At 44.9% G+C, this 13971-nt stretch overlaps 3 protein-coding genes across 3 annotated transcripts; 2 read left to right on the forward strand and 1 right to left on the reverse strand.

Moving 5' to 3' along the window:
• Positions 1-852: 852 nt before the first annotated feature.
• On the forward strand, positions 853-6093 carry LOC140835559 (uncharacterized). Its single transcript, XM_073201042.1, has one exon. The coding sequence runs from the start codon at positions 853-855 to the stop codon at positions 6091-6093; it is 5241 nt and encodes a 1746-aa protein (XP_073057143.1).
• A 1053-nt stretch (positions 6094-7146) lies between these two features.
• On the reverse strand, positions 7147-9594 carry LOC140833639 (uncharacterized). Its single transcript, XM_073197968.1, has 3 exons — positions 8648-9594; positions 7972-8552; positions 7147-7885 (listed from the first exon to the last, which is right to left on the reverse strand). The coding sequence occupies exons 1-3, from the start codon at positions 9540-9542 to the stop codon at positions 7367-7369; spliced, it is 1995 nt and encodes a 664-aa protein (XP_073054069.1). The 5' UTR covers positions 9543-9594; the 3' UTR covers positions 7147-7366.
• A 2565-nt stretch (positions 9595-12159) lies between these two features.
• LOC140833640 (uncharacterized) lies at positions 12160-13146 on the forward strand. The gene has a single exon (XM_073197969.1). The coding sequence runs from the start codon at positions 12247-12249 to the stop codon at positions 12997-12999; it is 753 nt and encodes a 250-aa protein (XP_073054070.1). The 5' UTR covers positions 12160-12246; the 3' UTR covers positions 13000-13146.
• The last annotated feature ends 825 nt before the right edge of the window (positions 13147-13971 follow it).

The raw sequence follows: 13971 nt of genomic DNA on the forward strand, positions 1-13971 counted from the left end.
TCTACCCCGGCCATTTCTCATTTTTTATATTTGATAATAATTACCGGTCGGGACTTCATATTATATAATTAAAGAATTTTTCAGGTCTCGTTTCAAATTTAGAATATTAATGTAAGAGATCACTTTTGTCTTTTTATGTTTAATTAATAATAATAAACTATTTAACGGAATTGATATCACTCAATCGAGCTAAAAATATATATATATATATATATATATATATATATATATATATATATATATATATATATATATATATAAATACATATAATATACATGTAGCTTATAATTCATATTTTAACATATTGTTATCTTATATAGATTGATAGTTACTATACTTATTTTTTAAAAGTGGTAGTGCGTTGAATGTTTTTGTTAAGATCATGGATTTATGTTGAATTTGATCTCAAAAGTTAGTTCAAAGAGAATTGTCCAAATCCATATATAAAATTTTCAATGATACCCCATGGATGAGACCATCAAGATCTGGCCCAAACCCTCGGCCCATATCTAAGGCCCAAAGGTAGCCCACAGGTGAAGGGCCCATGTCAAGCCCATGTATTCTCCTATAAATACCAGGTTTGAGCGTATAATTTTTCATTCAGTATATTGTTTTCAGCAGCACCCTTAGCTGCTCCCCCCATATATCCTCAGTCACTGACTTGAGCGTCGGAGGGGCTACGCCAGGACACCCTCCTGGCCCCCTCCTAACGATCTTATTTGTGATTCCAGGCTCAGGGTAGTTTCAAAGCCCACGTCTGAATTAGTGACGCTTGCGTGGATCGGACCCTAAATTTCCCGTGAGTATCACTTGGCGCCGTCTGTGGGAACAATCTGAGTTGAGACGTAGAGATGGTAGGCAGGAGAGGAAGCAGAAGAGTTAACTCAGCGTCATCGCGTCCTCAGAGGGGACCCGAACCGTCTCATGTTGAGGCGAGGCAGGAACAACCTCGTCAAGAGACAAGAACTGAGCAGCCCCGTCACGAGACGAGGGTTGAGCAAACCCGTCCTAATGAGAACGTGGGAAACTTGACCTTGGAACAGTTGGGCCAATTCATCGCCCGTACAGTAGATGAGGCCATGAGGAGGAACCAAGAGTCTATGAGTGCTGGGGAACGGGCCCATCGTCAGGAGCGTGAGGAAAATGTTGAAGTCCACCAGAGCAGGGTTGAAGAGACGCAACCACCTCAGAGTGGAGAAATTAGTGAGATGGGGGAGATGTGGAAGGAGATACAGAGATTGAGGGAGCAGGTGGGAAGCAGGGCGCCGGTACCCAAGAGAGGAAGCCCTTTTTCACTAGCCATCTTGGAGGAAGGGCTCCCTCCGAATTTCCGACAATCAAACGTTGGAGAGTATGACGGACATACAGACCCTGAGGAACACTTGGGGAGATTTGAGAATGCGGCTCTGTTGCACCAATATTCGGACGGAGTCAGGTGCAGGGTGTTTCTGGGCACGTTGGTGAGGTCAGCCCAGCAATGGTTTAATACCCTGCAGCCCAACTCCATACAGTCGTTCGAGGATTTCTCTGCAGCCTTCTTGCACCGATTTGCCAGCAGCAAGAGGCATCAAAAGAACTATTTGAGTCTATTTGTGATGAAACAACAAGAGGCTGAAACATTGCGGGACTTTGTCCAGCGCTTCAACACTGCAGCACTAGAAATACCAGCGGCTACCCCGGACATCATGATAAGCGCCTTTACCCAAGGGCTGAGGGGGGGAGAATTCTTCAAATCGCTGGTCAAGAAGCCTCCGTCGAGCTATGATGACTTGTTAGCTCGGGCGGAGAAATACGTAAACTTGGAGGATGCTCAACGATACAGGAGGATGGAAAACCGGCCCGGAGGAAGTAGGGTGGAGGGAGCCGAGAGAGGTGGAAAGAAGAGGGGTGCAGGGGAAAGAGATGAGGACAGAACCAAAGGTAGAGGACAATTCTCATCACATGTTCCTCTGAATAGGAGTCGGGATAAGGTGATGGAAGTGAGGGAGTCAGGGGAGAGGGGGGAGAAGTCGCAGAGGGTTGAGAGCAATGCTCGACCTCCGTCGCAGGGTAGACAAGAAGGATCCTCGTCCAGGAGTGAACTGAGATCTCGCCCATCTTCTAGGCGGGGTCGAGGCCCTCCATGGATACATCAGAGGATCGAAGAGCCGAGAAGAGAAGGGCGGGGTCAGGATGCTCCTCGGGAACCTGTCGAAGCGAGGAGGAGAGCAGATGGAGATAACCACCCCACAAGAGGGATGATTCATATGATCTCGGGGGGTGCTACTGATGGGGATTCCGGGCGAGCGCGGAAGGCCCATGGGAGGAGGTTGGAGAATTTTGAAATATCGAGGAGTGCGAACTTACCCCAGGATCCTGTCATCAGTTTTGGACCGGATGACCTCCGAGGCGTTGTGGCTCCCCATAACGATGCCTTGGTGGTGACAGCCACCGTTGCCAATTACGATGTGGCACGAATTTTTATTGATAATGGAAGCTCTGTTAATATCCTGTTCAAGAGCACCATGGATCAGATGAAGGTGGAGGGATTTGAGTTCGAGCCGATCTCCACTCCTCTATATGGATTTGCAGGACATGCCATCCCGCCGCTCGGTCAAATTGTCCTTCCTCTATCTTTGGGACATGAGCCTCGGCGGGTAACGAAGATGACAACCTTTACTGTGGTGGACACCCCATCCGCTTACAATGGAATTCTGGGGCGACCAGCCCTCAAGGATTTCAGAGCTGTAGCGTCCACCTATCATCAGAAGTTGAAGTTTCCTGTCGGGAGGGAGGTGGGAGTCTTATGTGGGGACCAGAAAGTCGCTCGTCGATGTTATGAGGGGATAGTGAAAGAAGAGGGGAAGAGGGCACGTGTGGAGGTCAATATGATTAGAAGGGGACGAAGCGGGTTGCCCGTGGTAAAGAGGGAGGTTCATGAGGTGATGGATGAGAAGCCGGAGATCGTGACATTGGGGCCTGACCAGAAAACTCTAAGAGTAGCCCCTGACCTTGACCCAGAGGTAAGGGAAAAACTTATTACTTGTTTACAAGCTAATCTCAACAGGTTCGCTTGGTCTGCCCAAGAGCTCACAGGGACGAGTCCAGAGGTAGCAGAACATCGGTTAAACATCTTACCGAATTCCCGTCCCGTGAAACAGAAGAAAAGACACTTCGGGCCCGAGAAAGATATAGTTATAAAAAAGGAGGTGGGAGAGTTGCTCAGTGCCGGGCACATTCGAGAGGTACAATTTCCTACTTGGCTCTCGAATGTCGTTCTTGTTCCGAAAAGTTCAGGAAAATGGAGGATGTGTGTGGACTTCAGAGATCTCAACAAGGCATGTCCTAAAGATTGTTATCCTTTGCCGCGGATAGATCAGTTGGTGGACTCCACAGCTGGACATCAGTATTTGTGCATGCTGGACGCTTATCAGGGGTACCATCAAATCCCCTTGGCAGTGGAGGATCAAGATAAAGTAAGTTTCATCACCTCGGAAGGAACTTTCTGTTACGTGGTCATGCCCTTCGGACTCAAAAATGCCGGAGCCACGTATCAGCGGTTGATGGATAAAGTCTTTTCTAAGCAGGTGGGGAGGAATGTGGAAGTGTATGTGGATGACATCATGGTAAAGTCTAAGGATTCGACCCTGCTCATACCTGACTTAGTGGAGACATTTTCCACCCTCAGGTCCTATGGGCTGAAGCTGAACCCTCAAAAGTGTATATTTGGGGTGAAGAGTGGGAAGTTTCTGGGCTATATGGTGACAGAGAGGGGGATTGAGGCTAACCCCGAGAAAGTTCAAGCCATCCAGGGTATGGTCTCCCCTCGGGGGCCCAAAGATGTTCAGCAGTTGACAGGGAGGATTGCTGCGCTGGCACGTTTTATCTCGAGGTCCGCCCACAGGAGCTTACCTTTCTTCCGGACCTTGCGAAAAGCAAAAAAATTTGAATGGGGGCCGGATTGTGAGAAGGCTTTCACAGAATTGAAGGAGTACCTGGCCGGGCTTCCCGTCCTAGCCAAACCGGCAACGGGTGAGCCTTTATGGGTATATTTATCTGCCACTGAAGGGGCTGTGAGTTCAGTCCTTGTTAAGCTGGATGGATCAGTTCAGCAGCCGGTGTACTATGTTTCGCATGCACTCAAAGGGGCAGAGATCCGATACTCCGGGTTGGAAAAATTGGCTTTGGCTTTGGTAATGACAGCCCGACGCTTGAGGCCTTACTTCTTATCTCATCCGATTGTGGTGCTCACCAACAGTCCATTGGGTAGAATCCTCACTCATTCTGATATATCCGGCCGCTTGGTTAAGTGGACTACGGAATTGGGAGAATATGACATTCAGTATGAGCCGAGAACAGCTATTAAAGCACAGGCCTTAGCCGATTTTCTGGCTGAGACTGTTCATCAAGAGAATGAAGACCCTTGGAAGGTGTATGTGGATGGTTCATCGTCGAAGGATGGAAGTGGAGTGGGAGTAGTACTAATTTCACCAGCTGGGGAGGAAGTGAAGTTGGCTGTAAGGTTGGACTTTCGAGCCTCCAATAATGAGGCAGAGTATGAGGCTGTGCTGGCCGGACTTCGAGCAGCCAGAAATGTGGGAGCTACCCGAGTACTTATTTTTTCTGACTCGCAGTTGGTAGCACAACAGATGAAGGGGATGTATGATGTGAAAGATGAGAAACTTATTGAGTATGCTCGAGAAGTAGACAGAGTTAGAGAGAAATTCACGGAGATTACATTTGAACAGATCCCCAGGAAAGAAAATGAAAAGGCGGACGCTCTAGCCAAAATGGCTGGAACAATGGGAAGTTGGAAGAATAGAGATGTGGTATTTCAAATCGAATTCGCACCTCACACGAGTTCACCTGCAGTTGAGCAAGAAGAAGAGGATTGGAGGACTGGCATAATTGATTACCTGAAAGAGGGAAAACTTCCTGCTGACCCCAGAGAGGCTCGTAAGTTGAAGACAAAATGTGCACGCTATGTAATGGTGGGGGACGTGTTGTTTAGAACGTCTTTTGCAGGACCGCTTCTTCGGTGTTTGAGTTACCAAGAGGCTGATTATGTGCTTCGAGAAGTTCACGAGGGGTGTTGTGGAAATCATTTGGGAGCTTATGCATTGGCAAGGAAGGTGCTCCTCGCCGGTTATTCTTGGCCCTCAGTGCTGCATGATGCTCAAGAGTTGGTAATGTCTTGTGATAGTTGTCAACGTCATGCGCGGTTGAGTCACCGACCGGCCGCGATGATGAAGGCTGTCACGGCCGCCTGTCCCTTTGACCAGTGGGGAATGGATATCGTGGGACCATTTCCTATAGCTCCGGCTCAGAAAAAATTCCTACTGGTAGCAGTTGATTATTTTTCAAAGTGGGTGGAAGCAGAGCCTTTGGCTAGAATCACTGAGAACGACGTCTTGAAATTCTTGTGGAAGAGTATAGTATGCAGGTACGGGGTACCTAGGAGGCTGATATCCGATAATGGGAGACAGTTCCAAGGGGCCAAAATCGAAGCTTGGTGTAAGGAGATGAAGATCCAACAAGTCTTTACCTCTGTAGCTTACCCGCAGAGTAATGGCCAGGTGGAGGTGACTAATCGGACGCTGGTACAGGGTCTGAAAGTTCGACTGGGCAAAGCTAAAGGCAATTGGGTGGATGAGCTACCAAGTGTCTTATGGGCATACCGAACCACTCCGAGAGAAGGAACCAAAGAAACTCCTTTCGGTTTGGTTTATGGTACTGAAGCAGTGCTCCCGGCTGAGATCGGGTTGGAATCGGCAAGGGTGATGTTTTATGACGAGGACAATGGTGCGAGACGCGCTACTGACCTTGATCTGTTGGAGGGAAAGAGAGAATCTGCCAGCATTCAACTGGAAGCTTATAAGAACCGCATTGCACAGTCTTATAATCGGAGAGTCGTGCAGAGAAACTTTCAAGTGGGTGACTTGGTCCTAAGGAAGGTGCAAGAAGAAAAGAGGGGAAAACTGGACCCAAAGTGGGAGGGTCCCTTCAAGGTGGTCGAGAGACTGAGCTCTGGAGCCTATTACTTAGAGAATACGCAAGGCAAAGCTTTGAAGAGGCCTTGGAATGCTTATCACCTCAGAAAATATTATTCTTGATTCTGTCATTGATGTATTTTATTTCCTAAATTTTCCTATGTAATCTATTGGGATTCAATAAAATCAAGTTCTTCCCTTTAGTTCATGAAGGTTGTTATATTATGAGAGTGATAAAATAATTCTATTTTCCTACTAAGGCATCGCCTAGTAGAGGAGCAGCGTGAATAATTTTTATTTTCCTACTAAGGCATCGCCTAGTAGAGGAGTTAGAGGGTGAGGGTGTTGATTTTTATTTTCCTGCTAAGGTGTCACCTAGCAGAGGAGTTAGAGGGTGAGGGTGTGGATTTTTATTTTCCTACTAAGGCATCGCCTAGTAGAGGAGTTAGAGGGTGAGGGTGTGGATTTTTATTTTCCTGCTAAGGTGTCACCTAGCAGAGGAGTTAGAGAGTGAGGGTGTGGATTTTTATTTTCCTCCTAAGGCATCGCCTAGTAGAGGAGTTAGAGGGTGAGGGTGTTGATTTTTATTTTCCTGCTAAGGTGTCACCTAGCAGAGGAGTTAGAGAGTGAGGGTGTGGATTTTTATTTTCCTCCTAAGGCATCGCCTAGTAGAGGAGTTAGAGGGTGAGGGTGTTGGTTTTTATTTTCCTGCTAAGGTGTCACCTGGCGGAGGAGTTAGAGTGTGTTGATTTTATTTTCCTGCTCAGGTGTCACCTAGCAGAGGAGTTAGAGTGTGGTGACGTTAAAATTTTATTTTCCTACTAAGGCATCGCCTAGTAGAGGAGTTAGAGAGTGAGGGTGTAGATTTTTATTTTCCTCCTAAGGCATCGCCTAGTAGAGGAGTTAGAGGGTGAGGGTGTTGGTTTTTATTTTCCTGCTAAGGTGTCACCTGGCGGAGGAGTTAGAGTGTGTTGATTTTATTTTCCTGCTCAGGTGTCACCTAGCAGAGGAGTTAGAGTGTGGTGACGTTAAAATTTTATTTTCCTGCTCAGGTGTCACCTAGCAGAGGAGTTAGAGTGTGGTGACGTTAAAATTTTATTTTCCTGCTAAGGTGTCACCTAGCAGAGGAGTTAAAATTTTATTTTCCTGTTGGGATGTCACTTAGCAGATGAGTTAGAGGGTGGAGATTTTATTTGCCCTAGCGGGTTAATAATATCGTATATAAACTCGGAAGAAACCATAAATACGAATGCAAAATACTCAATGTTGCATAAAGCGAGTTCATACATGTCAAAAGTGCGCAAAAGGAAATAGCCAAATGTAAACGTCCCAAAAGTCGCATAATCCTATGGAAAATAAAACAATGCAGAAAATAACATAAATAAAGGATCTCAATCTAGGAATCGGGGGGGAGACTCGATATGAAGCTCTCGAAGTCGATAAAGTCAGTAGGGGCGCCTGGCGGAGGATAGCCCTGAGCATGGAAAAGGCCGACTGCACCCTCGAAGCCCACCCCCAGGTAGTGAAAAGCTTTCGGGCCACAGATCTCGACAAATTCTTCGGATTTGAGAAATTCCTCTTTGAAGGAGGAAACTTCTGCAGCGTGTCGCACCTTGGCATCTTCGAGCTCAGCTTGTGAATCTTTTAAATCTGTCTTTAACTTCTGGATGTCTTTAGCTTGGTCTTCTGTCAGTCGCTGGAGCTCGTGTTTCTCTTTCAGAAGCTCTTGTTTTTCCTTCAGAAACTCGTCACCTCGAGCTTGGCACTCCGAAAGCTCCTTAGCATGTGACGCTTTCATCTCATCAATAGTAGCTTGAAGCTGTTCACGAAGAGCCATGCCCTCGCGCAAGTCTTGGCAGGCAGTAGATCGAGTGGTGTTGGCACGCTCCACCAACTCCCCTATGTACATCATGCCCTGGGTAAATAGACAAGAGTGAAAAGATGACAAGGAAATCATACATGTATTGGACATTAATCTAGAGAGTATAAAGAGAAATATACCTCAGTGATGCTGCTGCATGTCCGACGAGTAAGGTCAGACCACCCCAGTGAATTAATGAACGCCGCATCCGCTTCGGAAGGAAGCTGATACATTATCTTTTGAGCCAGCTGAGTAGGACCCCGCCCCACAATGGCTGTATCTGGTGTGTATAGAGGATGTACCCCTGATGCAGGGGGAAGCTCCTCATCCGACCCTGACCCTTCTGGAGAAGAGACCGACACGACTGAGATCTCAGAAATCTTGCGCTTACCAGAATGCGGGACTGGCGGGCTAGGATCAGTGGATGCATTTTGCTTGCCAGACGGACGAGGAGACTTGGCACGGGGAGGGGGAGAGGAGGCTCGCTTTGGGGCAGAGGAGGAGGAGCCTGTCTTCTTCTTCTTCGCGGCAGTAGGGGAGCTAGCAGGCCTCTTCGCAGTAGTAGAGCAAGAATCTGTTTTCTTTTTCTCAGTAGCAGAACAGTCTCCCTTTGTGCCCATCGTGACTGCCGGAATAAGTGACTTCTGGGGTGCTGATGAGGAACCCTCGGCCTTCTTCTTGGAAAGCTCACGGAGAAATAGAGCGTTCATGACTCTAATACCTGCAAGCAGAGACAAGGAACCGAATAAGAATTTTATCAAGTAACATAATAAACAAAATAAAAAACAAGAAGTATGAAAAAATGAGAGTATCTACCAGCATTCTCCTTTAGCTTAATTTCCGCGGGACTTATCCCGGCGTGACACAGAAGATCTTCAGATAGAAGTTTGGGAATGTTAAAGCATCGATCTCCTAGTACCCTCATTATCTTCAGATACTCTGTATCTTTCTTATAAATCTTGGAAAATTTTGGTTTAGTGAAAGAAGGGCACCAATCGGTAGAGCAAGTCAATTCCTCGGGTGGCTGTACGAAGAAAAAGTATTTTTTCCAGTCCTTCACATGACTGGGAGCCCCATCGAAAAGTTTGTGGCTAGACCGGGAGGTTACATAAAAAGGTCCATCTTTTGATCTGGACAGAACTAAGAAGTAAGAGAAGGTGGTGCAATTTAAAGGGAGATCTAAGGCCCTGAATAACACGGCGAAGCAACTTATTAAACGGAAAGCATTGGGCGTGAGTAAACCTAAATGCACCTTGTAGTACTTGCTTAATTCTTGGAAGAAATCGCACAAAGGGAAACGGAGACCTGCATCAAAGTGATGCTGAAAGAAGGTATAATAACCCTTAGGGGCTAGATAGGGCCGGTCCTCTGGGCTAGGAATGATAATCTGGTGGGAGGAAGGAATGTGCCATAAAGTTCTAAGTTTTGGTTCGCTACCGGAAGGGATGTGGGATGACAGATGACCATACCACAAGTTGTCTGCGTTAGATATGTTCATCTGTTGGGTCACGTGACGAACTTCCTTACCCGGACGACTATGAGTGGTGACTTCCTCCTCAGGAGGATCAATGGTAAAATCAGGATCGGCTAGGGAAATCTTACCCTGGCTAGACTCGCTGGACTTGCTAAACCTGCTGGACTCGCTAGACTCGCTAAACCTCTCAGAACCACTCGAAGAACTAGACTCGGAATCGGAATCTGAAGAAGACATAGGTGCTAAGGATAATTAAACAGGTAAAGGGGAGAACTGACCCGGGAGAGGCGTGACAGAATACTCGAAAAGTCGCAAGGATGAGCCGGAGGTGAGCAAGTACGGTGCACGCTCGTGCGAGGCAATCGGGCGAGTGTGCAAGCGGGGCGCTCGGGTGAGCGTGCAGGCGAGGCGCTGGCGTCTGGACGAGCGTGCAGGGGCGCTCGGGCGAGCGTGCAAGCAGGGAGGGGCGAGCTCGGGCGAGCGTGCAGGCGGGCTCGGGCGAGCGTGCAAGCAGGGCGAGCGGCGAGCGTAGCTGCGGCACTGGGCGAGCGCGCGAGGGGCGAGCTGCGCGTGGGGCAGGGCGCTCGGCTAGGGCAGGGCGAGCGTGGGCGAGCGGCGAGCGTGGCTGCGGCACTGGGCGAGCGCGCGAGGGGCGAGCTGCGCGTGGGGCAGGGCGCTCGGCTAGGGCAGGGCGAGCGTGGCTGTGGCACTGGGCGAGCGCGCGGCTGGGGCGAGCGTGGCGCTAGGCTGCGGGGCGCGCTGGCACGGGCGAGCTTGTGCAGTGAGGGAGGTGGCTGCGTGCTGGGCGAGGTGCTGGCAAAAGGGCGAGCGTGAGTGGCAGGGGCGAACGGGCGAGCGGCGAGCGTTAGTGCAGGGGCGAGCGTGCGCGGGGGGTAGGGCGTAGGCGACGCTCGGCGAGGTGGTGGTCGGTTGTGGGAGGGATGAGGTGTAAACGAAGGAGGATTATAGAATGTATCGTAGGGGTAATTCAGAGGGAGAAGTGAGAATGAGATGGGGAAGGAGTCTATATTTATAGGGGGAGCCCGAATCTTTCTTTTCAAGGCAGGATTCTGATTTGATTTCCTCCCATCCAGGAGAAGATTACGATTCGATTTGTGTGATTTCTCTTGCGAGTGATTGTGGGATTTCTGAAAAAAATTTATGGGGGCGTTGCCCCCACACCCCCACGACCTGACCGGGCAGGTCGATCCCCGCGACCTGACCGGGCAGGTCGATCCCCGTAATAGCGGTGAACACCGTTCGTTAACGACAAACAAAATTATCTGGCACGGTCCGTCCTCATCGCCGATAAACCAAGGACAACACAATTAATCGAACTTTGAACCTACAATTCAGTTCGACTCGGGAGGGGGAGACTGGTGATACCCCATGGATGAGACCATCAAGATCTGGCCCAAACCCTCGGCCCATATCTAAGGCCCAAAGGTAGCCCACAGGTGAAGGGCCCATGTCAAGCCCATGTATTCTCCTATAAATACCAGGTTTGAGCGTATAATTTTTCATTCAGTATATTGTTTTCAGCAGCACCCTTAGCTGCTCCCCCCATATATCCTCAGTCACTGACTTGAGCGTCGGAGGGGCTACGCCAGGACACCCTCCTGGCCCCCTCCTAACGATCTTATTTGTGATTCCAGGCTCAGGGTAGTTTCAAAGCCCACGTCTGAATTAGTGACGCTTGCGTGGATCGGACCCTAAATTTCCCGTGAGTATCATTCAATAACTCAACTTCTCACGACTATGAATGGACATCTCAAAACTTGAGTTTACAAGAAATGAATGATTGTACCATGTTAAGATCCAAGTCTTTAACACAGACAAAATGTTTGAATCATGCACTTATCTAAACTTCATATTTCTATTGATTTACATGGATTTTAGTATATAAATAATAGTTGATTTGGAACAAGGAGAAAATATCAATTGTGGATTCGCACCAAATATTTTACCAGAAAGCATCGACTACGAACAATACGTGGCCCTCTAAACATTAGGATTTAAAATATTTTGATTTTATATAATGTCTGTAACACGTGTTGCCCACCAAAGAATAGATATATATGGGTCGGGAGTTATTTTATATATTGAATAAGAATGAACACGATTTTTTGTATTTACACACCTTCAATTTTAGGCAGCAATTTAAATTAAAATCATGGTGGTGGCTGCATGCCAAATACAATTTATAATAATTTTCAAATGAATTTTCCACGGCAAAAGAAGCAAAGCTCCCATTTAAGATTAAAAAAAAGCATGAATCCAAGTTGACCATTTTACCCCCAACTAGTGTAGTATAGTTGGAAGATTTGCAACCCAAAAAATAAAGTGATATTGGTGCAGAGCATGAAGATATAATATAACTGTCTGTATTATATTGACGAGATTATGAAAATATAGTATAATTTTTTGTTGTTTTTATTATTATTAATATAAGATAATATAATAATCAAAAGTTTTTTATTACAATAAATTATATAGAGTTTCTCGCTCATGGGCAACAATACACGCTACACATTATTTTTTCCGAAACTTGAAAGGTCAAAGTTTCTATACAACTAATAATCTTTTTTTTTTCTCTGTTCATCTTTCTTGGCCACAGTAATTTCCACGCACTTTCTCATCTCATTTTTTCTTCTTCCCCAAATAAAGTTAAAGTAGTGGTAAAAAACTTTTACACGTGTTTCCTATTGAATATTTGAATTGAATTTTCTCAAATACGTTCAATGTTTGACTCATAATAACTAATTCACAAATTCTCAATTAAGGTAAACTTAATTTATTACCCGAGGCATCAACCAGCCAAACACGCCTATAATATCATCATGATCATTATTATAAATAATGTGATACAAAGATCATTCCATCCATATCTCTCCAACTCACCGTGTGCTGAAAACTAAGCTTCATCATCCCAAAAAAAAATATGGGGCCAAAGAAAAATTCAGAAAGGCAGGGAAGCTTTGATCAAATTTCAGATTCGGAAGCCAAATTAACCCAAGATTTCTACAAGCAGCTGAATTTCACCAATAGTACTGCACAAGAATTTCACCAAGAGGAAGTAGAAAAAGAAACTACAGAAAATGAAGAGTTTTCCTTCACATGTGGAGGAGCTGATGCGTTACCAATAGCGGCGGAGGATGCGTTCATCAACGGCCAGATCAAGCCGATCTTCCCATTATTCGACCGGGATTTCGATGAATCGTACGCCTTGCACCAACCCTTGCCTATGAAGCCTCCCGTGAAGAAGTTTTTCGTGGAAACAAAGGATAGCGTCGAGTTGACATCAGCAAACGCCGGTGACGACGCCACAGTCGGTAGGCCAGACAGGAAGGCGGTGGAGGTTTCGCCGGGGGTCTGCAAGAAGAGCAACTCAACAGGGTTTTCGAAAATATGGCGGTTCAAAGATTTTTTGCGCAGGAGTAATAGCGATGGAAGGGACGCTTTTGTGTTCTTGAACGAGAATTCCCACGCGCCGAGTGAGAAGCTGGAGAAAAAGGTGTCAGCAAGTAAGGTGAAGAAGGGCAAAACGGCATCGTTGTCAGCTCATGAAGTGTATTTGAGGAATAAGGCTAAAGATGGAGAGAAGCGGCGTTCGTATCTACCTTATCGACCGGAGTTGATGGGTTTCTTCACTAATGTCAATAGTGGGTTGAGTAAAAACGTGCATCCTTATTAACAATAATCGTTTTCTTTCGTTTTATCTCACATTCTTTACTTTACTTTACTCTGTATATTTTGCATGAGAAACGAATCGTGTTAATTATTATATCATTATGACGTTTCAATTTCAGTTGAAATGATGAAAATATGTTAATGTCGATCATGTTGGATTTGTGTATTTTGTTGTGTTTTCAGTAGACTTACTTTTTGTCAGTGATAAATGTTATCACATGTTATTTTTACGGTTTTAAAAAAATTATTTTTTTGTGACATCTAACAAAATTTTTTTTTTTGAAATATTTTCACAAAAATAAATTAATTCTTAAAAGCATCTCACAGAGTTTTTTTCCTCCTCAAAAAATCCAATGATATTTGAAATTGTTATAAGTGAGCCAAATGAAACCTTATCCCTTATGTCATTTTCAACGACAAAATTTATTTTGGTGCATATTTATTTGAAATTGTTATAAGAGAGCCAAATGAAACCTTATCTCTTATGTCATTTTCAAGAACAAAATCTATTTTGGTACAAATTTTATTTCTGTACCAAATACAAAATCTATTTTGGTGCAAATTTTAAACTAAAATAGTGCGATTTTTGCACTAAATACAACATAGATTTTTAACTCACTTACTTCAAATCTTTGTAGTTCTATTTGAATTATGTATTTCAAGTTATATTTGTATTTCAATTATCTTTTTCAATTTATTTATGAATTGTATTGTTATATTAATTTTTTTATATTTATATTAAAATTATATTAATTATAAATAATTAAAATCAAATTAGTCCTTGATTAATAATAATTAACATAAATAAATAAATATTTTAAAAATCAACAATTATTATTTTAAATTTATATGATTAAATATCTAATTATTAAAATAATAAAATAAATATTACATTATTATTTAAATAATATTTATAATTTTTAATACAAATATTAATAATAAATACAAATTTAAAAAAAAAAAAACGAAAAAAGAA

The sequence above is a fragment of the Primulina eburnea genome, chromosome 6 (genome assembly GCF_022965805.1).
Source record: "Primulina eburnea isolate SZY01 chromosome 6, ASM2296580v1, whole genome shotgun sequence".
Taxonomy (NCBI): Eukaryota; Viridiplantae; Streptophyta; class Magnoliopsida; order Lamiales; family Gesneriaceae; genus Primulina; species Primulina eburnea.

Excerpts from the sequence above, each read along its gene's own strand:
- LOC140835559 (XM_073201042.1), top strand. The coding sequence starts at position 853 with ATGGTAGGCAGGAGAGGAAGCAGAAGAGTTAACTCAGCGTCATCGCGT.
- LOC140833639 (XM_073197968.1), bottom strand. The coding sequence starts at position 9,542 with ATGTCTTCTTCAGATTCCGATTCCGAGTCTAGTTCTTCGAGTGGTTCT. Across the intron at positions 8,553-8,647 it reads TAAGCTAAAGGAGAATGCTG|GTATTAGAGTCATGAACGCT; the intron begins GTAGATACTCTC and ends CTCTGCTTGCAG. Across the intron at positions 7,886-7,971 it reads CATGCAGCAGCATCACTGAG|GGCATGATGTACATAGGGGA; the intron begins GTATATTTCTCT and ends CTATTTACCCAG.
- LOC140833640 (XM_073197969.1), top strand. The coding sequence starts at position 12,247 with ATGGGGCCAAAGAAAAATTCAGAAAGGCAGGGAAGCTTTGATCAAATT.